This window comes from Trachemys scripta, chromosome 9 (genome assembly GCF_013100865.1).
Source record: "Trachemys scripta elegans isolate TJP31775 chromosome 9, CAS_Tse_1.0, whole genome shotgun sequence".
NCBI lineage: Eukaryota > Metazoa > Chordata > Testudines > Emydidae > Trachemys > Trachemys scripta.
Window position 1 is genome coordinate 38423314 of NC_048306.1, and position 27028 is coordinate 38450341.

The following is a 27028-nucleotide window of genomic DNA, read 5'->3' on the forward strand; positions in this document are numbered from 1 at the left end:
TGGACCTGATTGTTGCTTTATTCAGTGGTCATGCACATGGCATTGTGGATAAAGCAACTCACCCTCCAGCCTTGTAAAATGCAGCAGGAGAGGCAGAGCCGTCAGAACTACATTTCCCATAATGCACAGATCTCCTGGTCTGAACCCATCCTGGGATTAAGAAGGCTACAGGTAGTGACTAGTTTAAATCCAGATTAGATTTAGTTGAATGCTGCAGGAAGGAGGAGAGTGTGACCAGCAGCCGGACAGCAGAGGCTAACTGGTGAGAGACTCTGACGTCCACTCCTTTAACATGAGATGATCTTGTCTCCTGGCTGGAATTGGGGCTCAGTTCTGAGGGATTCTTAGCGCAGGAATATTACACGGATTTTCAGGGTGCTGCTGGGAGGGGTGGTTTTTCTCTTCAGGCCTGGGTTGCTGGGCTGGGAGTTTGTAGTCATTCTTTGGGCATTGAAAGAAAGTTCAGGGAAAGATGGTAGCATTTGACTTCAGAAGTCTGGCTGAGGCAGAAGCCAGGGATGGTTCTACCATATAAGAACAGGCAGTTGTTTAGGGAAGCATTGTGTTAGAGGTAGAAGTATTGCAACTGAGGGGTTGCTGGGGAATGGTAACACCTGTCAGTCCTTAAAAATCCCTAGATCCATCACGTGAGAGGAGGGGGGAAAGTCAGCTATTATTTCTCCACCCCAAAACAAGGTGCCTTGGTCTTTTTCTGCATCCTCATAGGGACCCAGGAGCAGATTTCAATGTCCTTACATCAAGTAGTACCGTTCTCCCTGAATAAACCTATTGATCTCGGTGGAGTGAGGGGTACTCAGCGTGTCTGAGGGTGCCAGAATCTGGTGGCTGAGGCTTATTATCAGCATGTCACTGAAAACTCCGTTTGGCGGTGATGGGAGTTACTCTGAGTCACAGTGAGTGACCGGGTGAATGGCTTTGCTTCACTTGTGCTGCTTGCAGTGAACAACGGGCTATCTCCAGTGAGGAATGTCTGATCAGCTGCTGTTCGTTAGGAAAGAAAAATAGTGATACTCAATTGGGGGAGGAATAGCTCAGTGGTTTGTGCATTGGCCTTCTAAACCTGGGGTTGTGAGTTCAATCCTTGAGGGGGCCATTTAGGGAACTGGGGTAAAAATCTGTCTAGGGATTGGCCCTGCTTTGAGCAGGGAGTTAGATTAGATGATCTCCTGACATCCCTTCCAACCCTGATGATGATAAAAAAAAAAAAGAAAGCCACAGTGGAGTTACTGTCACTATTATAGTAACTATTTAATATAATAGAAATTATAGTTATTATTATTAAGAAATGTCTGTATTATTTGTATTGTGGAAGTACCTGGAAACCCCCGTCTTTGGGCAGGACCCCATTGTGCTAGGCATTGTACAAATAGACTTGCAGTTAGTTCTGGTTATCTGGTTATTCTGTGCTCACAGGACATCTTATTTAAAATTCTGCAATGGAGCAGGAGTTTAATTTTGACTTTCTTAGATATTACCCTTCCCTCTTGTCCTTACCTCTCCCCATTCCCCAGGCCTCCCTACTCCTCCCAGCATCAGGTCAGGTCAACTCTTAAACTGGTGCAAATCAGTGGTTGACTTCAGTGTGGTTATGCTGATTAACATCAGCTGAGAATCTGGCCCTATGCTTAGAGGGCAGAATGGGCAAGGGCAGAAGAAGAGGATAGCATCTAAGAAAAACACAGTTAAACCCAGTCACAGATTCCTACTAACTGAAGATCTGGCTTAGAATATTGACTATCCTGTCTTCTCAGGTGGACACCCAGTGTGTGGTGGCTGGCCATAGACAAACTGCTGGTGGTTCAGTTCAGAGAAACATCCCAAAGTTTGGAGGCTGCTCTGAACCACTTGGGCCTGCAAAACCAGGCCAGTTATTTATTACTTGTACACTGCAGTAGTACCTAGGGGGTCCACTCAAGGACCAGGACCTGTACAGCCACACAACACAAAGATGGTCCCTGCCTGAAAGAGTTTACAGACTTTCTCGCGACATTTTGACCCTTCTACACATGGCTAAAAACAGGAGATTTTAGGGAGAGTGAGGCTAACATGACTCCGCTACCCCACACACAAAAAGAGGAATTTCAGGCCAGCACAACCCTTCCCAGAAGAGACGGGGGAGCCCAGGCCTATTTGTGTGCAGGAGAGGGAAAGTCCTAGGGATCCTGAGAAACCCCAATAAAGCATTATCTACAGCCCAATGGGTGGTCGTTCTGGACAGATGAGCATTGTTATAGCTGGGAGGATGAAGCACAGCACAGTAGAACTGGAGTCTCTGGTGGTTCTGTCCTTGTATCAGTGACGACTCTTCTCTTGGTCACCTTCTGGCTGGCACAGCAGTAAGGAAGGCTTGATGTTCACTTTCTCTGGTATTCCTAGGTACAGAGGTGAGAGGCTCTCCCCTCTCTGCAGAGTATGTTCCAGCTCCTCTCCCACTGCTGGTCTAGGCTGCAGGCCATACAGGAACCAATCAGGTAATCCCCCAGGACCCAGTTGCCTCATGACATTTTGTATGTTAACTGCCCACAGCTTTGTGTTAGAAATGAATCAGTGACTGATGGGATGTCTGACCCTTTGCTTTGTCTGGGACAAAGAGAGAGCCCCATTTCTCCAGCCCATAGGACTGTCCATGTTGTCAGAGAGGGAGTGTGTTGCATTGTGATGTTTCCAAGCTCTTTGCTTTACCCATCAAAATAGTGTTAATGTTAAAATATGTTAGAAACAATGAAGAAAATGTTATTAAATTGAAAACCAGATGGGAAAAGATTTAAAGGTCATATCTCACTCCTGCGCTAGACTGGTATGTTCCCTATGCATGCAGAGGACATAAATTCCATTTCACGAAAGATTTCAAAATCTGGCGTTGTTTCAATTTGAAACATACCTGAAAATTTAAAAATTCTCCACAGAGGAAAATTCTGAAGAATTTTCACTCCAGGTTGATTGACATGTTTCCTTTCAACCAAATCCAAAATGTTTTAATTTTGACTTTATTTTATAATACAAAATAAAAAATTTCTAAACACTCATTTAAAAATGTAAAATCAAAATGTTTAGTTTGGAAAATGAGGGAAAGGGATGTTTTGTCTTTGTTGGAACATTTTTTACTTTTTCTCTGAAATGAAATTTTTGGTGGAGAGGACATGATTTCGTGAAGCATTTCGATTTAGATGGAATTGAATCTTCTGATGGAAAATGGTTCTATTGAAGTTTTTTCTGACTAGCTCTATTGTCCAGTGTTTTGTTTAGTTTTAGGCTAAAATGACCAAGCAATAAAGTTTTCACCATTTACATTGGGGAATAGTACCCCTAAAGAAATAGACCTCGGTACTAGCAAATGTTCTTTGCTATTTAGCCTTCGCTCAGTTTCATCCCATTACTTTTAGTGAGAGCTGAATTCTGCATTTTGTGATAGTATTAGGAATTCTTGCTATAAAAAAAAAAATCATGCAGTGATGCGCTACCAGTATTTTAATGCAGGGGTCCCACAAAAGTGTCCCCTTAGCCTGCAATGAGCCATGTATCCCCAGCACATACACCTCAGTAATACAATTAATTCGTTTTTCCATGTAAACAAAATCACTGTCTCCTAGCCATGGAAGGAGACAGCTGCACTTTGCTAGAGATGTCTAGACTGCTACAGCAGGGGTCACCGGGTAGCACTGTTACACATAGTCTTACGCCTTCTTTTTCTTAGCATGTGAGTTAATGTTCAGTCTCTGAAGAGATGTCATTGTTAGTTTTGTTGTTGCAGATTCTTTAGGGGAGCTGTGGAGGTAGCAGGAGACTTTGCCCTCTGCCTTCATGTAACTAGGCAATTGTTCAGGCAGAGTTGCTCCCTGGGAACTAGGCATTGGTTAGTGGGCAGAGATCCCTGAAAGAAGGGATTGCCTGCATGCTGTTTATGAGCCCCTCCTCCATGGGGAAGCTTACGTGCAAGGCCCCAGATATGCTACTGCTCAGCAGAGGGACAATTCTTTGGGCCATATTCTCCTTTGCCTTGTACCTTATCTAGTTATTTACACCTGTGCAAAGTGGATGTAAAATGCTCCCAAATCAGAATGTTTCACTCCCACACGTCAGCAGGAACGGTTTGTAGGCAGCCTTGCACAGGTGCAGGGTTAGGAGAATCAGGCCTTTTTCCCTAATGCAATAGTTGAATGGGGTGGGTTGGGGACTCCTTCCCCTAGGAATGTTTTTGAAAATATCTGTCATTTGGCACTATCTCATGGGTCAGTAAGGAAACACTGAGCTCCTCAGCAGGATGTTTGAGCCCCAAGGATAAGTAATCTCTTTCAGGGGGGATTAGCCATGTCCAGTGAAGGGGTGAGCTTCAGCAGAGGCAGGGGAATCGCCCAAACCTCCTTCAAAATTAGTGGCAGAACTAAAACAAGGAGTTCCCCTCCAGCTCATCGCTGTGCTCAGGTCTTGGGAATTTTCTTGTCTGTTGGGACAATGAGTAAAGAAGAATAAAATAGGAGGGGTGGCTGTTGGCCACCTTAGGTGGCTGTTGGCCCAGGTCTCAGCATCACGGGGCAAAGTGTCATTGATGCATCTTGGGGTTACAGCACAAGAGAAGAAGTGGGTCTGACAGGCACTCCTGTGCCCAGAGTGCTGTGTGTGATGTATGTCTGTGGGCAGAACTTTGTCAGGGCATAGCCCTGGTGCTCCTTACCCCCATTCCTGTAAATGTCATTGTTTTGACTCTCTCAGGATAGATGGGGACTCTGCATTGATGTAAACACCAATGTAAGGGGAGGGTCCAGGAGAGAGGGGCTCTGTCACAGGGACCAGCCCTTTCAAGGGAGTCAGGGACCAGCTACCTGTGACAGGCCTGTAAGGGAGAACGAGCCAACCCAGGCCCCTTAGCAATAATTAAATCCCTAGATGGCTGGTTGGCAGCTGATTAGCTAATAAGTCTGATAAAGGGTTACCAGGGCTCAGCTGAGGTGGTTCCTAGAGACAGGAACTTGCAGCGGAGTGGGAGCAGGCCTGGCAGGTGTGCGCCAAGGGGCAAGGAATTCCCAGGTAGTGGCAGGAAGCCTTAGGCTGTCATGAGTCCCTAGAGGAGAGATGCAGGAGGCAGGCCCCTGGCTCTGGGAAGAATTCTGTCCAGGTAGTGGCAAGAGGCCTTGCTCCAGGGAAGGAACCCAAGCCATGAGAACCCTGCTGGAGGGGACAATCCTGGGCTGGCCCCTACGGAACAGACTAAGGGTGTTTTTTCTGTGTTACTCTTTTACCCTGCCCTCATCCTCAGTGATCCACCCTATGTCCACAAAGGGCCAACTTCCTCCCTGCTCTAATCCCATGAATTCAGGGGAGTTATACCAGGGAGAACTAGACCCAATGAGCCCTTAGGATAATTCCTCACAAGATGGTGGCTGTAAGTGTTCTCCCCAGGAATTGAAATGAGGGGTGTGTTCAAATTTACAGGGTGTGGGCAGGGCCGATGGGAGGTGAGACCGTGAGGGTGAAGCTGGGCTGCATGGCACCATAGTAAAAACTGAAAAATGTTTCATGACCATTTTATTAGATTTTAAAGTCATCACACAAATTAAAGTTGGCTACTCAAGCCTTCTATGAAGCACTACATCTACATCCTTCTTGGTTTCTTGTTATAATTTTGCACAACTCTGCTAATGAACTTCTTGAATGCAATGCATTCATCTTTGGTGGCTTCTCATATGTCCGGTACTTCCATTCCTTCAATTGATATCCTCATTAGTTCATTCACATGATCAGGCAGAAGGCGACTTCTTTCAAAATGCAAAATTCTATTCAATGATGAAAAAGAATGCTCAGCTGTAGCTATTGTGACTGGGAGTAGCAAGAGATGAATTCCTACTTCTTTCAGCCCCAGAAACATAGCATAAAGATCGGGTTGAGCCACTAGTGATGATAAAAAAGAAGTTGAAGTCAAATCTTCATTCATTGGTCGTATGATATTCCACTCTGTGTTCAAATTCTCTATTCTGTCCTGAGCACATGGCAGCCCCATTGCTGGTAGTGCCTCACTCCACTCAACTGTTGATATTTTATAAGACAGTAAAAGCTATGTAGAGGTTGGGTAGAATCTAGAAGTCGCTGTTGTAGATTTTTAAGAATCAAGTGTGTGTACTTTTTCAGTTGTCTTAACAAACACTTCTTGTCCTCTTCACTTAAGGATTCAATATAAATGCCTTCATTAGTCAACTTCTGGACTGAAGTCTTTGTTTCTTCCAGTACTTTTTCAATGGATAGCTCTCTAGTTGATCCAAATGTAGCTTCTATTGCTGGACAAAGATCTACTCCTGTTGTAGCAGACGCCTGGATGGCATTGTTTAATGACCCAAGTGGTTTCAACAGTAGACTTACAAGAGAGAGAATGGCAATAGTCTTCTCTGAACATAGTAGCAAAAGTAATCCACCAGCCTCACTACTTAGATCCATCCCATCTTGGTAGATACTTTCCAAAGTCAGTAATAATGGCTGGAGTAATTTTAAGACAACAGCCAAGGATCGCTCATGAGAAAGCCAGAGGGTTTTCCCAGGTTGGACTAATTTGAACTTCAGTCCCAGTGTATCTTCTACATTTTCCAAGATATTCAGTCTTTTTGGACTCTTGCTGAAAAAAGAATATAATGAAGACATTAAATTTATAGCTTTTTAAATGTCTTTTGAAGAGTCTGCAACTCATACTAGCGCTAGTTGGAGTAGATGACCTCTGCAGTGTGTATAGGAGAGATTAGGGTTACACTTTTCTCTGAGCAAAGCTTGTGCTCCACCATGTCTTCCAGAGACATTTGCAGCTCCACCAAATGCACAAGCAGCCATCTGCTTGGGGTCCAATTGACAAGCATTTAACTCTTCTAAGATGTGCCTTGTCACAGATGCAGCCAATCTGTCTTCTATAACTTGAACATCTAGAAATGCATCTACTGGCCTACCACTGACATCAAGATAAAGTACACAATGACTTAATACTTGATGCCCATTTGCAGTGGTGCATTCATCAGCCATGTATGTACATTTTTTGAATGTGGTGAGAGAGTTCTTCACTTTTTCAACTGTTGAGTCTTTCCCTGTTGCACCACATGCGTCTAGCCTATCAGGATTAAACAAAGACAGTGAATGGCTATCCAACTACAGAAGCAGTTTCTCCTCCCTTGGTGTTCACACCTCAACTGCTAGCAGAGCACCTCACCCTCCTTGATTGAACTAACCTCGTTATCTCCATAGTGATTTATACCTGCCTCTGGAGATTTCCATTACTTGCATCTGAAGAAGTGAGGTTCTTACCCATGAAAGCTTATGCTCCCAATACTTCTGTTAGTCTCAAAGGTGCCACAGGACCCTCTGTTGCTTTTAGCCTGTCAGTTGAGTTTCTTGCAGAAAGATAGTGCGCATTTGCTGATCTTGTTCGGAACCAGTGTTCAACTTCAGGATGAACAAGTGACAATGCACTTAACATTGGCCTCCAGTTTGTAGTGTGTGGTATCTCTTGTTTAAATAGAAAGTATGATGCCACAGCCATGTTTGTTCGCATGAACTGTGTTGTGTCTCCAGCATTCTTAACAGCCTCATTAAGACTCCTCAGTGTTGTCTTTGGTCAGTGGAGATTCAGAGTTCAGAGGTGCTTTCACATGAGTTCACCTCCCAGGTGGGGGACAAGAAGGTACCTTGTTCGTTCCTCCAACTGCTCACTGTTCGTTCTGGCCACTGTTGATCATTGTGCTACCATTCACTCCATCAATCTGATTCCAATGGCCCTGCGCCATCATCTTCTGCTGCCACCTGCCACTGTGACCTCTGTGAGCTGGTCTCTTGAGGTTCCACCCAGCTCTCAGTGATTTCAGCTGAGCTCTCAGTGGGGTATGTCTACACTACGGGATTAATCCGAATTTATATAATTCGGATTTGAAAAACAGGTTGTATAAAGTCGAAATGAATGCGGCCACACTAAGCACATTAATTCGGTGGTGTGCGTCCAAGTACCGGGGCTAGCGTCGATTTCTGCACCGTTGCACTGTGGGTAGCTATCCCATAGCTATCCCATAGTTCCCGCAGTCTCCCGCGCCCATTGGGATTGTGGGTTAAGATCCCAGTGCCTGATGGGACAAAAAACATCGTCGCAGGTGGTTCTGGGTACAGCCTCACCTCCTCCCTCCCTCCCTCCCTGCATGAAAGCAACGGACGGCAGACAACCATTTTCGCGCCTTTTTTCCTGGGTGGGTGAACACTGCAGACTCCATACCACGGCAAGCATGGAGCCCGCTGAGCTCAAGACAGCAGTCATGAACATTGTAAACACCTCGCGCGTTCTCGTGGAGTTTATGCTCAGCCAGGACCAGAAAAACGAGGCGAGGAGGCAGCGGCGGCGGCAGCGCAGCGACAAGCATGATGAGGACATTGACATGGACATGGACACGGACACGGATACAGAATTCTGTGAAACCACGGGCCCCGGTGCTTTGGAGATCATGTTGTTAATGGGGCAGATTCTATCCATGGAACGCCGATTCTGGGCAAGGGAAACAAGCACAGACTGGTGGGACCACATAGTGTTGCAGGTCTGGGACGATTCCCAGTGGCTGCGGAACTTTCGCATGTGTAAGGGCACTTTCATGGAACTTTGTGACTTGCTGTCCCCTGCCCTGAAACGACAGAATACCAAGATGAGAGCAGCCCTCACAGTTGAGAAGCGTGTGGCGATAGCCCTGTGGAAGCTTGCAACGCCAGACAGCTACAGGTCAGTCGGGAATCAATTTGGAGTGGGCAAATCTACTGTGGGGGCTGCTGTGATGCAAGTAGCCAAAGCAATCACTCAGGTGCTGCTACGAAAGTTAGTGACTCTGGGAAATGTGCAGGCTATAGTAGATGGTTTTGCTGCAATGGGATTCCCTAACTGTGGTGGGGCGATAGACGGAACCCATATCCCTATCTTGGCACTGGAGCACCAAGCCACCGAGTACATAAACCGCAAGGGGTACTTTTCAGTGGTGCTGCAAGCACTTGTGGATCACAAGGGACGTTTCACCAACATCAACGCGGGCTGGGCGGGAAGGGTTCATGACGCTCGCGTCTTCAGGAACACTACTCTGTTTAAAGGGCTGCAGCAAGGGACTTACTTTCCGGACCAGAAAATAACCGTTGGGGATGTTGAAATGCCAATAGTTATTCTTGGGGACCCAGCCTACCCCTTAATGCCATGGCTTATGAAGCCGTACACAGGCAGCCTGGACAGGAGTCAGGAGCTGTTTAACTACAGGCTAAGCAAGTGCAGAATGGTGGTAGAATGTGCATTTGGCCGTTTAAAAGGTCGCTGGCGATCATTATTGACTCGCTCTGACCTCAGCCAAAGAAATCTCCCCATTGTTATTTCTGCTTGCTGTGTGTGCTCCACAATCTCTGTGAAAGTAAGGGGGAGACCTTTATGGCGGGGTGGGAGGCTGAGGCAAATCGCCTGGCTGCTGATTACGCACAGCCAGACACCAGGGCGATTAGAAGAGCACACCAGGAAGCGCTGTGCATCAGAGAAGCTTTAAAAACCAGTTTCATGACTGGCCAGGCTACAGTGTGAAATATCTGTTTGTTTCTCCTTCATGAAAACCCGCCCCCTTTAGTGACTGATTTTCTGTAAGGAACCCACCCTCCCCCTTCCCCCAGCTTTCTTTCAAACCAAATAAAGTCACTGTCATTTAAAAATCATTTATTCTTTATTAATAGATTAGAAAAAGAGGGAGGGAACCTGGGTGGTATTTGGGAGGAGGATTGCTGGGAAGGAAAAAGCCACAAAGAAAAGGTTAAAAAAATGACAGCCTTTTGCTTGGGCTGTCTACTGGGGTGGAATGGGAAGGTGTACGGAGCCTCCCCCCCCCGCGTTCTTACACGTCTGGGTGAGGAGGATACGGAACATGGGGAGGGTGGAACAGGGGCTGAAGCGGCAGTCTGTTTTCCAGCAGCCGTTCCTGAAGCTCCACCAGATGCCGGAGCATGTCTGTTTGCTCACGCAGCAGCCCCAGCGTTGCATCCTGCCTCCTCTGGTCTTCCTGCCGCCACCTCTCATCTCGAGCGTCCCTCCTGTCCTCACGTTGGTCCCTCCTGTCCTCACGTTGGTCCCTCCTGTCCTCACGTTCACTGGCTTCTTTCCTATACTTTGAAACTGTTTCCTTCCACTCATTCAGATGAGCTCTGTCACTGTGGCTGGATTCCATAATTTCAGAAAACATCTCGTCTCGCATTCTCTTCTTACGATGCCTTATCTGTGATAACCTTCGGGATGGAGGAGGGAGGCTTGAGGAATTTGCAGCTGCTGTAGGGAGGGGAAAAAAGAGAGAATTGTTTAAAAAGCTACATTTTGCAGAACAATGCTTATACTCTTTCACGGTGACCAACACTATTCACATTACATAGCACATGTGATTTCTGTGCAAGGTCGCATTTTGCCTCTTAATGCTGAGTGCCTGTGGCTTTGCTGCTAGAGATCACAGGTCTGGGCAACAGAATTCAGCTTGCATGCGGCCATGGTAAGCCATTGTCTTACAGCTTCTGCGCCCTCCTTTCCCACATACCAAGCATAGCCTGTAGAGTGCTGCGGTTTTTCTGTTAACATTCAGCAGCACCAGAAAACAAACTAACCACCCCCCCCTCTCGCCATGAATTCTCTGGGATGATCGCTGTACCCCTCCCCCCCACCGCATGGCTGGTATCAGGGAAGATCCCTGCTAGCCAAACGCAAAAAACTCAGGCCCAATTTCCCATCTGCGCTTGGCTAACTGCAGGGAAGGATTTATTTTCCGCCACAGGCAAACAGTCCAGTAGGAACGGCCACCTCTGTCCCCTTAATTAAGTTCCCATATTTCAACCAGGTTACCAGGAGTGATATCACTCTCCTGAGGATTACACAATAAGATAAAGAACGGATGTTGCTTGAATGCCAGCAAACACCAGGACCATACGCTGCCAGGCTTTGTCAGGCAATGATACCAGATTACTTGCTGCAAGCATGGCGTGGTCAAGTGTCCTACCATGGAGGAGGGAATAAGGATGCACTGCCCAGAAACCTTCTGGCAAGGCTTTTGGAGTACCTCCAGGAGAGCTTCATGGAGATGTCCCTGGAGGATTTCCGCTCCATCCCCAGACACGTTAACAGACTTTTCCAGTAGCTGAACTGACCGCGAATGCAAAGTCAGGCAAAGTAATCATTAAAAACCGTTTGCTTTTAAAACAAGTTTTATATTTTAAAAGGTAAACTCACCTGAGGTCCCTTCCATGGGGTCAGAGTCTTGGGTACTGGCTTGGGAGGGTACTTCAGTCAGGGTGATAAAAAGATCCTGGCTGTTGGGGAGAATGGAGTGCTGTGTGCTCTCTGCAAGCTCATCCTCATCCTCCTCCTCCTCCTCTCCCCCATCGGCAGAATCCTCAGGCGTCGCTGATGGGACTATCCCCGACCCAGAATCCACGATCACAGGTGGGGTAGTGGTGGCAGCCCCCCCTAGAATTGCATGCAGCTCGGCGTAGAAGCGGCATGTCCGCGGCTCTGACCCGGAGCGACCGTTTGCCTCCTTTGTTTTTTGATAGGCTTGTCTGAGCTCCTTGACTTTCACGCGGCACTGCTCAGAGTCCCTATTGTGGCCTCTCTCCATCATGCCCTTGGAGATTTTTTTTCAAAAGTTTTTGCATTTCGTCTTTTAGAACGAAGTTCTGCAAGCACTGAATCCTCTCCCCATACAGCGATCAGATCCTGTACCTCCCTCACGGTCCATGCTGGTGCTCTTTTTCGATTATCAGCCTGCATGGTCACCTGTGCTCTCCATGCTGGGCAAACAGGAAATGAAATTCAAATGTTCGCGGGGCTTTTCCTGTCTACCTGGCCAGTGCATCCGAGTTTAGATTGCTGTCCAGAGCGGTCACAATGATGCACTGTGGGATAGCTCCCGGAGGCCAATACCATCGAATTGCGGCCACACTATCCCTAATTCGAAATGTTAAAATCGATTTTGGCGCTACTCCGCTCGTCGGGGTGGAGTACAGAAATCGATTTAAAGGGCCCTTTACATCGAAATAAATAGCGTCGTTGTGTGGACGGTTGCAGGGTTAATTCGAATTAAAGCTGATAAATCCGAATTAAAGTCGTAGTGTAGACCAGGCCTCAGGCAGACCATCAAGCAAAACACCTGTCCCCACCCTCTCTCTTGATGCCCTCAATCAGCGCAGGGTAAGTACAGTTCTACTGCCCTTTGCTCATACAATAAGAATAACACATTTCATACTCTTCCCCCACCCCCCCCGCGCGCATTCAAGTGATTTGTAACCCAACCCCAGCCAAAATCTATCACTTGGGCAACGTAGCTCTGTTTGCTGGATACCTAGGTAGATTAGGTGTGAATGTAAATACAGTCTGATCCTGAAGCCTTTCCCCCCAGCCCCAGCTCACCACTAGCTGTCAGGGAGAGCTCATTTAGACTTTGCTTACAAATCATAATCTGAAATAATTAGGTTGGCCAACATCACCGAAATGAATGCACTGACACTGTCATAAAAAACAACAGCTGTATAAGGAAACTAGTCTATGTTCATACTTTTCAAATCTATTATACTTTTTCAGATACACTAATTTTATGATACACTTTATATGCTTTTAAAGTGTGTATTAATGTTTCAATTTCAATTCAAATTTCCAAACAATCACTAAACTGGCAACATTGCATGTAACTAGTTCACAAAACTGCGGGGGGGGGGGGGGGAGGGGTGTTGGGGAAATGGGGGGGGGTAAACACCCCCATGGGGGGTGGTTAGGGAAATCCCTGTTGGCTGTGATGACCATTTCAAGTTGGAGACCACAGTCCCATAGCTTGGAGGGGAGAATATCTCCTCGGTGCAGGCTAACTTTGTTTTTCTTCCTCATCAGGAAAGTGACCCTCCTTGTCGTGGGCCTGGACAATACAGGGAAAACCTCCCTCATAATGGAGATACAGAGAGGTGAGGAGCTAACTGTCTCCGGTTACTGCTGGAATCTGGGGATATGTCTATGCTGCTGTCAGAGGTGAGAGCGCAGCATGTGTTGACATATCCGAGCTAGGTTTGATCCAGCTAGCTCCAATAACAGCAGGACTGAAGCCACCACCAGCAGCAGGATCTTGGGCAGGGCTGCACAGCCCAGGCTGCTACCTGCAGTACCTCAGCTTTGTTGCTGTGTCTACCTGTGCTTCAGTCACACCTCTGATTGCAGTGTAGACATACCCTGAGTCTCAGATGAGCTGACATGACTCCAGAGGCAAAGAGTTTATTGTTCTTTGCAAATAACTTCAAATCTCCCCATCACTGAGGGGATAAATCTTTCTGTGCTTCCAATTATTCCCCTCCATCCTCTGCAGGAGGCAGCATTGTAATAATCCTGTGAGGTCAAAATTGGATCCTAATTGTGTCTTTATGCTCTGGTAGCAGAGTTTGACTTTCTCATGTCTATTACGTAACTTTATGTAGCTGACATTTTGTCCAAGTCCAGCCTAGGGAATGTGGACTGGGACAGTCTGTATCACTCACTCTCTGTGGGGCTTGAGGACCAAGCCACTGCTGAGCATCAGAGATCTGAATTCACTGCATCAGGCTGTTACACAGGATGCAGGCGTACAGCGTGATGCATCTAGACTTGCAGAGTGTCTGGAATACAACAGCCCCTTCCGCAGAACTGGGATTTAGACAGCCAGATGCAACAGAAATGTAGTACTGGGGTATCCACTCAGGTTAAACCTAGGGGATAAGATCGACAGGCCTCAGTCCCTGGGATTCCTGCCAAGCCATTTGGCCACTCTAAAACAATTAACAGAGTCATGATATACTGCTAGGATTAACCTAACCTGCCATTGCACAGTAGGAAAGAGGGTGACAGGATGGGGCTATTCCCCCCTCCCCCCAGGCCATGTGCCAAGGCCAAATCTGCCAGGATTTAGAATAGGTCTCTGAACAGGGGTGTCACAGAGCAAGGACTCATAGACTCATAGACTCATAGACTTTAAGGTCAGAAGGGACCATTATGATCATCTGGTCTGACCCCCTGCATGCTGCAGGCCGCAAGACCCTTCCCTGGACTCTGCCGTTGAAGTCCCCAATCCTGTGTTTTAGTGACTTCAATCGGCTGAGACCCTCCTGCTAGTGATCCCTGCCCCATGCTGCGGAGGAAGGCGAAAAACCTCCAGAGGCTCAGCCAATCTACCCTGGAGGAAAATTCCTTCCCGACCCCAAATATGGCGATCAGTAATACCCCGAGCATATAGGCAAGAGTCTCTAGCCTGACCCTTGTTGGCCATTATGCTATTCATGTACCATTGCTTGGTTTTCCTTGGCTACTATGTTGTACCATTAAACCATTCCCTCCATAAACTTATCCAACTTAATCTTAAAACCAGACAGGTCCGTCGCCCCTGGAGACAGGTTTCAGAGTGGTAGCCATGTTAGTCTCTATCAGCAAAAGCAACGAGGAGTCCTTGTGGCACCTTAGAGACTAACAAATTTATTTGGGCATAAGCTTTCGTGGGTTAGAGCCCACTTCATCAGATGCATGAAGTGAAAAATACAGGAGCAGGTATAAATACATAAAAGGATGGGGGTTGCTTTACCAAGTGTGAGGTCAGTCTAATGAGATAAATCAATTAACAGCAAGATACCAAGGGAGGAAAATAACTTTTGAAGTGGTAAGAGAGTGGCCCATTATAGACAGTTGACAAGCAGGTGTGACAGGTTTCAGAGTAGCAACCGTGTTAGTGTGTATCTGCAAAAAGAATAGGAGTACTTGTGGCACCTTAGAGACTAACAAATTTATTTGAGCATAAGCTTTCCTGGGCTACATCCCACTTGAATAGATATGTGGACAGAGTTGGCATCGGGCTTTGTTGCAAGGATAGGTTCCTGGGTTAGTGTTTTTGTTCAGTGATGTGTGGTTGCTAGTGAGTATTTGCTTTAGGTTGGGGGGTTGTCTGTAAGCGAGGACAGGTCTGTCTCCCAAGATCTGTGAGAGTGAGGGATCATCTGTCAGGTTAGGTTGTAGATCTTTGATGATGCGCTGGAGAGGTTTTAGTTGGGGGCTGAAGATGACAGCTAGTGGTATTCTGTTATTTTCTTTGTTGGGCCTGTCTTGTAGGAGATGACTTCTGGGTACTCATCTGGCTCTGTCAATCTGTTTTTTCACTTCAGCAGGTGGGTATTGTAGTTTTAAGAATGCTTGATAGAGATCTTGTAGGTGCTTGTCTCTGTCCACATATCTATTATCATAGGACCTAATCACATCAGCCATAACATCAGGGGCTTGTTCACCTGCACATCTACCAATGTGATATATGCCATCAGAATAGAAGAATATCAGGGTTGGAAGGGACCTCAGGAGGTCATCTAGTCCAACCCCCTGCTCAAAGCAGGACCAATCCCCAGACAGATTTTTACCCCAGTTCCCTAAGTGGCCCCCTCAAGGATTGAACTCACAACCCTGGGTTTAGCAGGCCAATGCTCAAACCACTGAGCTATCCCTCCCCCAAATGTGCCAGTAATGCCCCTCTGCCATGTACATTGGCCAGTCTCTACGCAAAAGAATTAATGGACACAAATCTGACATCAGGAATGATAATACTCAAAAACCAGTGGGAGAACACTTTAACCTGTCTGGTCATTCAATGACAGACCTGCGGGTGGCTATTTTACAACAGAAAAGCTTCAAAAACAGACTCCAATGAGAAACTGCTGAACTCGAATTGATATGCAAATTAGACACAATCAATTTAGGTTTGAATAAATGGCTGAGCCATTACAAACATTGAATCTATCTCCCCATGTAAGTACTCTCACACCTCTTATCAACCTGTCTGTACTGGGCTATCTTGATTATCACTTCAAAAGTTTTTTTTTCTCTTACTTAATTGGCCTCTCAGAGTTGGTAAGACAACTCCCACCTGTTCATGCTCTCTGTATGTGTGTATATATATCTCCTCAATATATGTTCCATTTTATGCATCCGAAGAAGTGGGATGTAGCCCACGAAAGCTTATGCTCAAATAAATTTGTTAGTCTCTAAGGTGCCACAAGTACTCCTGTTCTTTTTGAAGAAGGTGTGAGTAACAGTAGGGAGAAATTAGTAATGGGGAAATTAAGTTTAAGTTTAGGTTTTGTAATGACCCAACTACTCCCAGTCTTTATTCAGGCCTAATCTGATGGTTTCCAGTTTGCAAATTAATTCCAGTTCTGCAGTTTCATGTTGGAGTCTGTTTTTGAAGTTTTTTTGTTGAAGAATTGCCACTTTTAGATCTGTTATTGAGTGACCAGTGAGATTGAAGTGTTCTCCTACTGGTTTTTTAATGTTATGATTCCTGATGTCAGATTTGTGTCCATTTATTCTTTTGCATAGAGACTGTCCGGTTTGGCCAATGTACATGGCAGAGGGATGTTGCTACATGGCAGAGGGACGTTGCTGGCACATGATGGCATATATCACATTGGTAGATGTGGAGGTGAATGAGCCCCTGATGGTGTGGCTGATGTGGTTAGGTCCTATGATGGTGTCCCTTGAATAGATATGTGGACAGAGTTGGCACCGGGGTGTGTAGCAGGGTTTGGTTCCTGGGTTGGTGTTTTTGTTGTGTGGTGTGCAGTTGCTGGTGAGTATTTGTTTTGGGTTGGGGGGGCTGTCTGTAGGCAAGGACTGGCCTGTCTCCAAAGGTCTGTGAGAGTGAGGGATCGTCCTTCAGGATAGGTTGTAGATCCTTGATGATGCGCTGGAGAGGTTTTAGTTGGGGGCTATAGGTGACGGCTAGTGGCGTTCTGTTACTTTCTTTGTTGGGCCTGTCTTGTAGTAGGTGACTTCTCAGTACCCTTCTGGCTCTGTCAATCTGTTTCTTCACTTCACCAGGTGGGTATTGCAGTTTTAAGAACGCTTGATAAAGATTCTGTAGGTGTTTGTCTCTGTCTGAGGGATTGGAGTAAATGCAGTTGTATCTTAGCGCTTGGCTGTAGACAATGGATCACGTGGTATGGTCTGGATGAAAGCTGGAAGCATGTAGGTAAGTATAGCGGTTAGTAGGTTTCCGGTATAGGGCAGTGTTTATGTGCCCATCGCTTATTAGCACTATAGTGTCTAGGAAGTGGACCTCTTGTATGGACTGGTCCAGGCTGAGGTTGATGGTGGGGTGGAAATTGTTGAAATCTTGGTGCAATTCCTCAAGGGCCTCCTTCCCATGGGTCCAGATGATGAAGATGTCATCAATGTAGCGCAAGTATAGTAGGGGTGTAAGGGGACGAGATCCGAGGAAGCTTGTTCTAAGTCGTCCATAAAAATGTTGGCATACTGAGGGGCCATGCGGGTACCCATAGTAGTCAGGCTGACTTGAAGGTATAAATTGTCCCCAAATCTGAAATAGTTGTGGGTGAGGACAAAGTATTTATAGCTGTTCCTGTATTTTTCACTTCATGCATCTGATGAAGTGGGCTCTAGCCCATGAAAGCTTATGCCCAAATAAATTTGTTAATCTCTAAGGTGCCACAAGGACTCCTTGTTGTTTTTACAGAGCAAGGAGTTTGTGCTGCAGTGACCTAAAGTCATGATGCTGACCAAGACTGACTTAATCCCTGCTTGAATCACCTACTTTAAGACAGGAAATGGATCTGAAACAGCCATAGCCTACAGCAAACACAGTCCTAGGATTAACCTACCTACAGTATTTTTCTGGCCCCTATCACTGGGCTATCTGTACTACCTTCCAATCTGTAATGCAGTTATCCTTTCAGGGCCATCCCATTATCCCCATTTTACTGATGGGGAATGGAGGCAGAGAGGGACTAAATGACTCACCTGAGTCACACTAGCCATCTGTGGCAGAGTAAGGAACTGAACCTGGGTCTCCTAAGGCCCAGGCTAGTGCCCTAACCACTGGACCACCCTACTTCAAATCCAGGGGCTAAGGGCCTGAGATAACTCCCTGGAGTGTCCATAGAGAATGTAGTCCTGGCGTTTCCCAGAATTGCCAATGTATCCCCTTTAAATGAGAACAGGAATGTAGCTGAAGGGGGTTAATGCTAATACAGGGGATCCTTGCTATAAACCATATCTGGGTTTATAAGGGATAATAATGTTCAGTGTTTGTCTGGGGGCTGCATGTGTGTTACTGTGTGTGCTGTTCTCTCTGCAGTGCTCTCGTGTGAGGTGCTCCCCACAACAAAGCCTAACCAGACAGAACTCAGAGTGGACCGGTTTGAAGTCTCCCTTATCGACCTATCTGGGGGGCAGAGGTTGCGGGGCACATGGCGTAATCACTACGGTGACACTCACGGGATTATCTTTGTTCTGGACTCCAGCGATGTGCTGCGGATGGAAGAGGCCAAGAGAACCTTGGGCCGTCTTCTGGCTCACCCTAGGATTTCAGGGAAGCCCCTGTTACTGTAAGTCTACCTCTCCCTTGCATTGAAATGCTCCTTGGCCATTCCAGTAAACGGGGTTGCTGCACATCCAGGCAGGAACCTCAAAGGCAATATTCAGGGATACCAGTGCTGAAACAGCATGTGTGAGGGGCACCCAGGATCGGAACGAATGAGGAAGCTGAATTAAGAGAGGATTGTCCCTTTGGATTAGGGCTGGTGGGGTGATTAGAAAGAAGCACAGTGCAGGTGAGACCAGCACGGAGTGAAAGTAGGATAGTTCTGCAGACCCCACTTCTCTTGTGTTCTCTGCAGAGTAGAGCTGCAGGTGCCTCTGTGATGATCATTAGTTATATTGCACAGAGATGTGCCTGGCATGTTGCAGGTGCATAAAGAAGGTCCCTGCTCCATGGAGCTGTCAGTCTAAACTGGGTGAAGAGACAGTAGAGTAGAGGGGTTCATGGGTTCCCACACAGAGCAGATAGTACATCTGCTTAGTCTTGTTGGTTGCCATTGGGTCTCCTTAAGGTGTCTGAGTTTTAACATGATTCAGCAGTTACTGTAGTATGGTGGGTTATTTTAGGGAATGAGACAGGTGCAGCTTATCTGGGAGACTCTGCCAAGCATTGGGGTGATGGTACGCTCCCCATAGGACTCTGTGCTTAGTGTTAACTGGGCCTGGCTGACACAATGCAGAAAGAAAAGCCCAGCCACACGGTTCTGTTCACATCAGTTTGGAACCATGGCTTTGTGTTCCCTCAGCTTAGCACATCCTGAACTGCTCTGGAAATGTTGGTGGCAACATGTGAATAAATAGGCCCTTGTCACTGAGCCCCTCAGTCCTATCTCATAGTGTCTCCCCCAGTCCCTTGCGTTCTACTGGCATGGTGTCTGCACTGCCGGGATGGATGGGACAAAGCAGTTAGTCTGTGAAGCGGGGGGCTGCGGCAGAGCATGACAGTGGGTTATAAGGAAAGGGTGGGGGTCCAGGCTCAGGGCTAGGTGGAGGGGCCAGTCCTGATCCCACTGAGGTGAATGTAATTTTTGCCATTGACTCAAACAGGAGCAGGCCTGGGGTGAAGTGAATGTTAGGGATGAACAAAGCCTACCCCAAATCTCACGATTGTGCATTTGGAACCATGAGCCAGTTGGGAGTTCTCCTGTCCATGTGACAGAGACTGTGGATTCCATCCCTCTGCTTCAGCAATCCCAAACTTTCATGGTCCCCTCCACTCTAGAGATAAGAAGCTTGTGTAACTAAAACCTGTCCCTGCCAGGCGTCTAGGGAAACTTTTGGGGGCTTTTGCCAGACTCTGCCAAACCCAAAGTGAAGCTTCTTGCTGCCTCAGATTTGTCTGAGTTTCTGCAGCTGAGTTTGGTGGGTTTATTTGATCCCATTCCAGAGCTTGGGACAGATGGTCACAGAGTGGTGGTCTGGGCTGAACCAGGCCCTTGCAAGCTCCCACAAGCTCATACATGAACCTCACTGGCTGTCTTTGGAATTTGCCATGTTGCCTTTGAATAAACCTCAAACTGCAGGGTTACCAAATCATGCCAACCACCCTGGACAAGCTCCCCACAGCACTAACCTGGCTCTACCCCCATCAGGAGTGAGGCTGAAGAAAGACAACGTTGAGCTACTGTAGGGGCTCTGCTGGCCAGTGAGATCTTATCCTTCTCTCTCCTTCCTCCCTTCTCATTGCTCCCAGGCTGGCCAATAAACAGGACAAGGTTGATGCCCTCCTCCCATGTGAGCTGATCGAATGCCTGTCCCTGGAGAAGCTTGTGAATGAAAACAAGTCACTGTGCCGCATCGTAAGTGTGAGAAGGGCTTGACCAGCTTGATGTAGTTGGCACCATTCCCACCGATCTCATTCATCTTCATACTTATACAGGAATTGTGGCTCCAGAGAACGCGTTATTCTGTGGGCCTTTTGCCATCAGCATCAAAGGGAATTATGTAGAGGGGAGGTAACATGGGCATGTGGAACATGCAGACCAGCACTGTCAAAAGTGCCCAGTGATTTTTTGGAGTGGCTCATTTTCTTGGAGCCCAATTTGAGATACCTTGGGCCTGAGCACCCGCAGCTCCCACAGTCTTGCACCCCCATACTAAGGGGGCTTAAGCTGGGCTCCTGGCACACAAAATCAGTGGCCATAGTATTTTTGGAGAGACCCTTCATACAGAGCCTCATGTTGAGTAGGGGGAGTGATGGGGACAGGACAGCTCCCAGGACATCTGGGAGTGCCAGGGGAGGAAGATGCATGGCCCCATGAGCATCTCTGCATTAGCCCCTGCAGTAAGGCACTGGGATGTGAATCTGGCAGATACACAAGCAAAGGTTCCCTGGGAATTATAAACATTTCTCCTCATTTTATGCCACCACCTCAGCATTGGTGAGAACATTAAAGGACATTATTTATTCGGTATCTAGTGTCCCATCACCAGTATTTAACAGGGAGCGGCTGAGAAGCATTTGGCCTATGAAGGGGGGTGTACTCACCATCTGTAGCATCCCCTTGTGTCAAGGCACAATGCTGTAAGGGGTCCTCATCCCCGGTGCCTCCTACTGGATGCCTGCCTCTCGCCAGGTCTTGCGTGGCTCAGCCCTCCAGCCAAGTCAAAATCCAAACCCTCCAGGGGCAACAAAAAAGTCCACACAAAAGTCCTAACAAATCCAAAGTCATAATTCTTCAGCCCCTCTCAGGCCAAACTAACATCTACCTCTTCTCCAGCAGGATTCCCCACGTGGCCTCCCTCCCCCAGGGATTCTGGCAGGTTACCTCTGGTGTCTCCCAGTTACAAGCCCTGTCCCAGGACTCCTCTCACAGGGGCCAAACCAACCTGCTTCCCAAGGGTTTCTTCTATCCATTCTAAGTCCTAACTTGGGACTTTGCCCAAGAGAGTCTACTCTGCTCCCTGGGGGTTTCTTCTCTCTCCTTATTCCCTTCCCAGGAGCCAGTGTTTACATGTAGACTCTCTGGTTGGGAGGCCTAGGCCAGCTCTCTTCTCAGAGCCTAATGACAGGAGCGCCACCACTTTCTCCCTTCTCCAGGGGTCCTGATGGTTCTCTTGTGGCTGTCACTGTCAACACTGAGCCCTTGTTCAGGGCTTGTCCCCACCCAGGGCTGCTCTACCTCCTGTGGGCTCCTCCCAGCCTGCAGCAGCTGCAGCACCTTGCTTGCAAGTGCTTCCTTCTCTCACCTTTCTGTTTAAGGAACTTTTCCTTTACACCAGTGGTTCTCAAAGCTGGTCCGCCGCTTGTTCAGGGAAAGCCCCTAGCAGGTCGGGCCGGTTTGTTTACCTGCCGCATCCACAGGTTCGGCCAATCGCGGCTCCCACTGGCCACGGTTCGCCGCTCCAGGCCAATGGGGGCTGCGGGAAGTGGCGTGGGGCCGAGGGATATGCTGGCCAGCCTTCCCGTAGCCCCCATTGGCCTGGAGCAGTGAACCTCAGCCAGTGGGAGCCGTGATACAGGGCCGCCGGGGGGGGGGGAGTACGACAAGTGGGGCAATTTGCCCCAGGCCCCACAGGGGCCCCCACGAGAATATAGTATTCTATAATATTGTAACTTTTTTTAAAGCGGCAGCACTGCCTGCTCTCAGGTGTAGCCCACAGGGTCGTTGTGAGCCAAGTAGGCCCTAATTCTCCTGAAGGGCCATTGGACCCATGATAGCCTAATAAAAATAAGGCCCAAACCGTAATCCACACCACTCAGGCTGTCTTGCAGCTAGCAGACCGCTAAGTGTGAGGTTGAGATTAGGATTCCACTGGGTGGAAGGGGAATATCATATACAGGCAGGTGTTTGTCACCAGTGCCCTCTATTGAACCTGTTCAAGTGTGTGACCATGTTATGTGGAGGTCTTCAGAGGATATAAACACTGCTTCAGCTGAGATTGTCCTTGGTGGCGGCCTGTGGGGGTTTTGGAGCAGGATTCCCCATGCAGCCTGGGAGTGGTTTAGCATGCTGGAATGCTGTCAGTCTCTCTGCACTTCTAGATCTTATGTGGGAGAGGGGAAACTTCTCCATGTGCTTTGCAACCAGGGAGCCATTTCCTGTTAGCCCTCTCCTATCCAGGCCATCTCATGTCAAAGGACTCAGCGGGTTTCCTCCAACTTGCTGATCAGGTGATTCTGTCTCAGATACAGAAATCTATGGCACGGCCCCAGGTCTGCAACCTGATGGCCAGATACTAGAGCTGACTTAATCCTTAGCCTAATTGGGCAATCAGATGTGTGTCCTGCATGTTATTGCTAACCTTGATCTGGGACTCTTGTGATCTGTAGCACTCGCTGTGCCAATGAGCCATACAGGGACTTCCCCCTGGTTGAAGTAGTAGAAGCCAGGCAGCTGGCCTTCTCATTGTGGTGAGCTGCTCTCAGCAGTTGTTCAGGTACCTTTCCTCCTCGCTGTTTTGCTGTCATGCTGCTGCAGATGCTGACTCGGGCTTTCTCTGCCCACAGGAGCCATCTTCAGCAACCAAAAGTCTGCATAAAAGCCAGTCCCGGACCATCCTGCAGGGACTCCGCTGGCTCCTGCACACCATTGCCATCAACTACAGTGTCCTGAGTGCCCGGGTACAACAAGACAGCCCTGACCAGCCAGCCCCCCGAGAGCAAGAGGCTCCCAGGAGAGCAGCGCGGGCCCACAGCCAGACACGTGGGGAGAGGTTTGCTCTATGGAGAGTTAATATTCTGGGCCATGCCCTGCCCTTGGTCTGACATCAGTGTATTTCAACTGTGGATCTGGGTGCAGACAGCAAGCCTAGAAGAGGGGGATTCATTCTTCAAAGACAAAGGCTTCCCTCCCTCCCCAGAGCTAGCACATTTCTTACTCTTCTCCTCTACCTTACACCGGTGTAAGTCAGGAATAACTCCAGTGAAGCCCAAGAAGTTACCCCAGTGAAAACGGGAGCAGAATCCGGCTCCAGAATGACACTGCACCACAACGAAAAGTGATGCGCAGAGCTCTGTAATTGTAGGACTCAAGAGGGTCTTCACGATACGCAGTAACTAACCCATTCCTAGTGATATTGGAGTAACTGCGAACTTCCTCACACACTTTCATCTCCCAGCAGGGGCTGTGCCAGCATCTCCCCTGGTGCCTCGAGAGCTGAGCCCGTGTGTGCAAACCAGTGGGGGGAGGGGTGGCTATATTCAAAACTGAAAGAGGTGGCCATTTTAGCTGGCATGGTGACAATGGGGTGTGGGGAGGCGCTTCCCTCAGACTAGACTGGGAGAGAGAACTTTGGGCAGAGCATGTACATGGGGCCTCTGGTAAAGCCCTCAGGGAACAAGAGCTGGTGCATGAGGTGTGGCTGCTGTAGGTTCGTGAGCAGGGAAAGTAATGGATGCCTGCTGGGAGCCAACAGAAGCACCTTCAGGCATACAGGGGGCTCTTGGTCACATGCTCAGCAGAGGCCTGGGACTGGCTCCATGGAATGGCTGGCTGGAGAGATGCTACAGAATGTTAAGGGCCTCCGTCAGCATCCGAGGACCTGCGCCTCTGAGCTCCTCAACGGGGCAAGAGCGTGGGGACAGGATTTCATTTGGGCCTGTAGTTCATAGGCATCCACGCTCTGGTCTCTGAATTTCTGCTGTCTGGTGGTGTGCCCTTCCTTGCCACAGCCGGGCAGCAGGGGACACTGCAGCTAAGGGCTGTGGGAGGAAAAATATTGCGGCGGGGGTGTGTGTGTCAATTTATTAATTTGTCTGTGCTTTCCTGTCCCTAGGCCGTTGCTGGCCCGAAGGGCGAGTTCCCAAGAAGGAAGCGCCAAGATAGGGGAGTACAAACCATTACAGCCCATCCAGAACACACTCTCACAGGTAACCAGCCCCTCCACTCATTCCTCACCCCTTAATTTAGCTGTTCCTGTGACTATTCTGCCAAACAGTGACTGACCTCTGGTAATGGACTTCCCCCACCTCTTCTCCGCACAGAAGGAGGAAGGCCCAAAGGTACCCAAGAGAAGGAGAAAGAAGGGGAAGGTGAAGAAGAAAGGGTTGGTGCAGTGTGGGAGCATGGCTGATGAAGAGGAAGGGAAAGCTTGGGGAGGAGAGAACAGAGCAAGTGCTGCAGTTGGGCTCCTCCACAGCAACAGAGTTGGCCAGGAGAAACCACTCCCCCAGGGGACAACTCCTCTCCCAGCAGGTAACAGTATTAGTAGACGTCAGACTGAAAGAAGGTTCTAGCAGGGGTGCTGGAACAATTTGTATAGTGGGAGTGCTGAGAGCCATTGAACCAAACTGTAAACCCTGTATATGATGGAAACCACTTCAAGCCAGGGGAATCCGAACAGCACATCTCACACATGTAAACACTAAGGCTGTGTGAAAAGTTTAGCTGGAACCCAGCACCCACCTCAAGTCAGGGTAGGTCCAGTTTATAACCAAACCTGCAAACAATCAGAGCAGGTCCATCCAGGGTGTTCCCATCACATGGGCCCTCTGAATTTCACCTAGCATGTTATTTTTAGATGGTGGGTTTTGACGGTGGCCTGATTCCTGCCCTCTCCTGGGGTTTGTGACCTTCTCTACTAAGCCTGTCCCCCAAATCCTGCAGTGGTATCAAGAAGTACATGTACCTGTTCCCCATTCCCACACCATGGAATTGGAAATCCTTGTGCTGCAGTCACTAATATACTAAACAGGTGGTAGCAGATCCCTATAAGGCTTTACTGCCATAGCTAAGGAACTTTTTTTGTGGATTTTTGTGGAATTTGAACTTCTGAGTCAACCTGCTTTGGGTGCCGTGGTGTAGGCCACCTGCCAATGAACCTATCACTGTCTGGTCCATGTGACATAAATATCTGCAGAACTTATTCTTCTCTAGTGAGTATGTAGTTACCCCCTGAATGCCACATGCTAAGCATAAAAACATAGGAACGGCCATACTGGGTCAGATCAATGGTCCATCTATCCCAGTATCCTGTCATCTAACTGCAGCCAATGCCAGATACTTTAGAGGGAGTAAACATAACAGGGCAATTTATTGAGTGATCCATCCACTGCTATCCAGTCCATTTCTAGCAGTCTGGGGTTTAGGGACACCCAGAGCATGGGGTTGTGTCCCTGACCATCTTGATTAATAGCCATTGATGGACCTATCCTCCATGAACTTATCTAATTCATTTTTTGAATCCAGTTATACTTTTGGCCTTCACGGCATCCCCTAGCAATGAGAGCCACAGGTTGACTGTGCATTATGTGAAGAAAGACTTCCTTTTGTTTGTTTTAAACCTGTTGCCTGTTAATTTCATTGGGTGACTCCTAGTGCTTGTGTTATGTGAAGGGGTAAATAACACTTCCTTACGCACTTTCTCCACCTGTCATGATTTTATAGACCTCTATAACATCCCCCCCTTAGTTGTCTCTTTTCCAAGCTTAACAGTCCCAATTTTTTTAAACTGCTCCTCATATGGAAGCTGTTCCATATCCTTAATCATTTTTGTGGCCCTTCTCTGTACCTTTTCCAATTCTAATATATCTTTTTTGAGATGGGACAACCAGAACTACATGCAATATTCAAGGTGTAGGCGTACCATGGAGTTATATAGTGACATTATGATATTTTCTATCTTAGTATCTATCCCTTTCCTAATGGCTCCTAACATTGTTACCTTTTTTGACTGCCTCTTCACATTTGAGCAGATTGTTTCAGAGAACTATCCACGATGACTCCATGATCTCTTTCTTGAATGGTAACAGCTAATTTAGAGCCCATCATTTTGTATGTATCATTGGTATTACATTTTTCAAGGTGCATTACTTTGCATTTATCAACATTGAGTGTCATCTGCCATTTTCTTTTGCAGTCACACAGTTTTGTGAGATCCCTTTTTGTAATTCTTTGCAGTCTCCTTTGGACTTAACTATCTATAGTAATTTTGTATCATCTGCAAACTTTTCCACGTCACTATTTATCCCTTTTTCCAGGTCATTTATGAATATGTTGTACAGCACTGGTTCTCATACAGATCCCTAGGTGATCCTGCTATTTACCTCTCCACTGTGAAAACCGATGGCTTATTCCTACCCTTTGTTTCCTATTTTTAACCAGTTACTGAGCTATGAGAGGGCGTTTCCACTTATCCCATGACTGCTTACTTTGCTCCTTTGCTTTGCTAGGGTTACCATATTTAAAAAATAAAAAAAGAGGACACTCCACGGGCTCTGGCCCCGCCCCTTTCCCACCCCCGCCCCGCCCCAACTCAGGCCTTTTCCCTGCCCCTTCCCCAAAGTCCCTGCCTTAACTCCCCCTCCTCCCTCGCAGCCACGCGAAAAGGGCTGCCCAAGTGCTACCGGCTTCACGGTTTGCTGGGCAGCCTCCAGACCCTGTGCCCCCAGCCGGCACTTCCCCAGCGCAGCTGGATCCCGGGAGGAGAAGCGCCCAGCCGGGGGTGCAGGGTCTGGAGGCTGCCCGGCAAACCATGAAGCCGGTAGCGCTCGGGCTTCGGGCAGCCCCTATGCCTCCGGATCCTGCGCCCCCGGCCGGGCACTTCCTCTCCCGGGCTACAGCTGCTCTGCTCCTCCCCTGACTCTTCGGCTCTGTTTAAGAGCCAAGCTGCCCGAGCCAGCGCTACCGGCTTCGGGCAGCCCCCTTGCCTCCAGACCCCAGCCGCCGGCCGGGCACT

The 27028-nt window shown here is 48.0% G+C and overlaps 1 protein-coding gene across 1 annotated transcript in view; it reads left to right on the plus strand.

Moving 5' to 3' along the window:
• Positions 1 to 864: 864 nt before the first annotated feature.
• Positions 865 to 27028, plus strand: part of ARL13A (ADP ribosylation factor like GTPase 13A) — a 27969-nt gene continuing 1805 nt past the window's right edge. The window contains 9 exon segments of the mRNA XM_034781806.1: positions 865 to 914; positions 1533 to 1557; positions 2431 to 2492; positions 12908 to 12978; positions 18168 to 18417; positions 20103 to 20208; positions 22860 to 23065; positions 24128 to 24221; positions 24339 to 24580. Of these exon segments, the coding sequence (XP_034637697.1) occupies positions 865 to 914; positions 1533 to 1557; positions 2431 to 2492; positions 12908 to 12978; positions 18168 to 18417; positions 20103 to 20208; positions 22860 to 23065; positions 24128 to 24221; positions 24339 to 24580 (1106 nt within the window).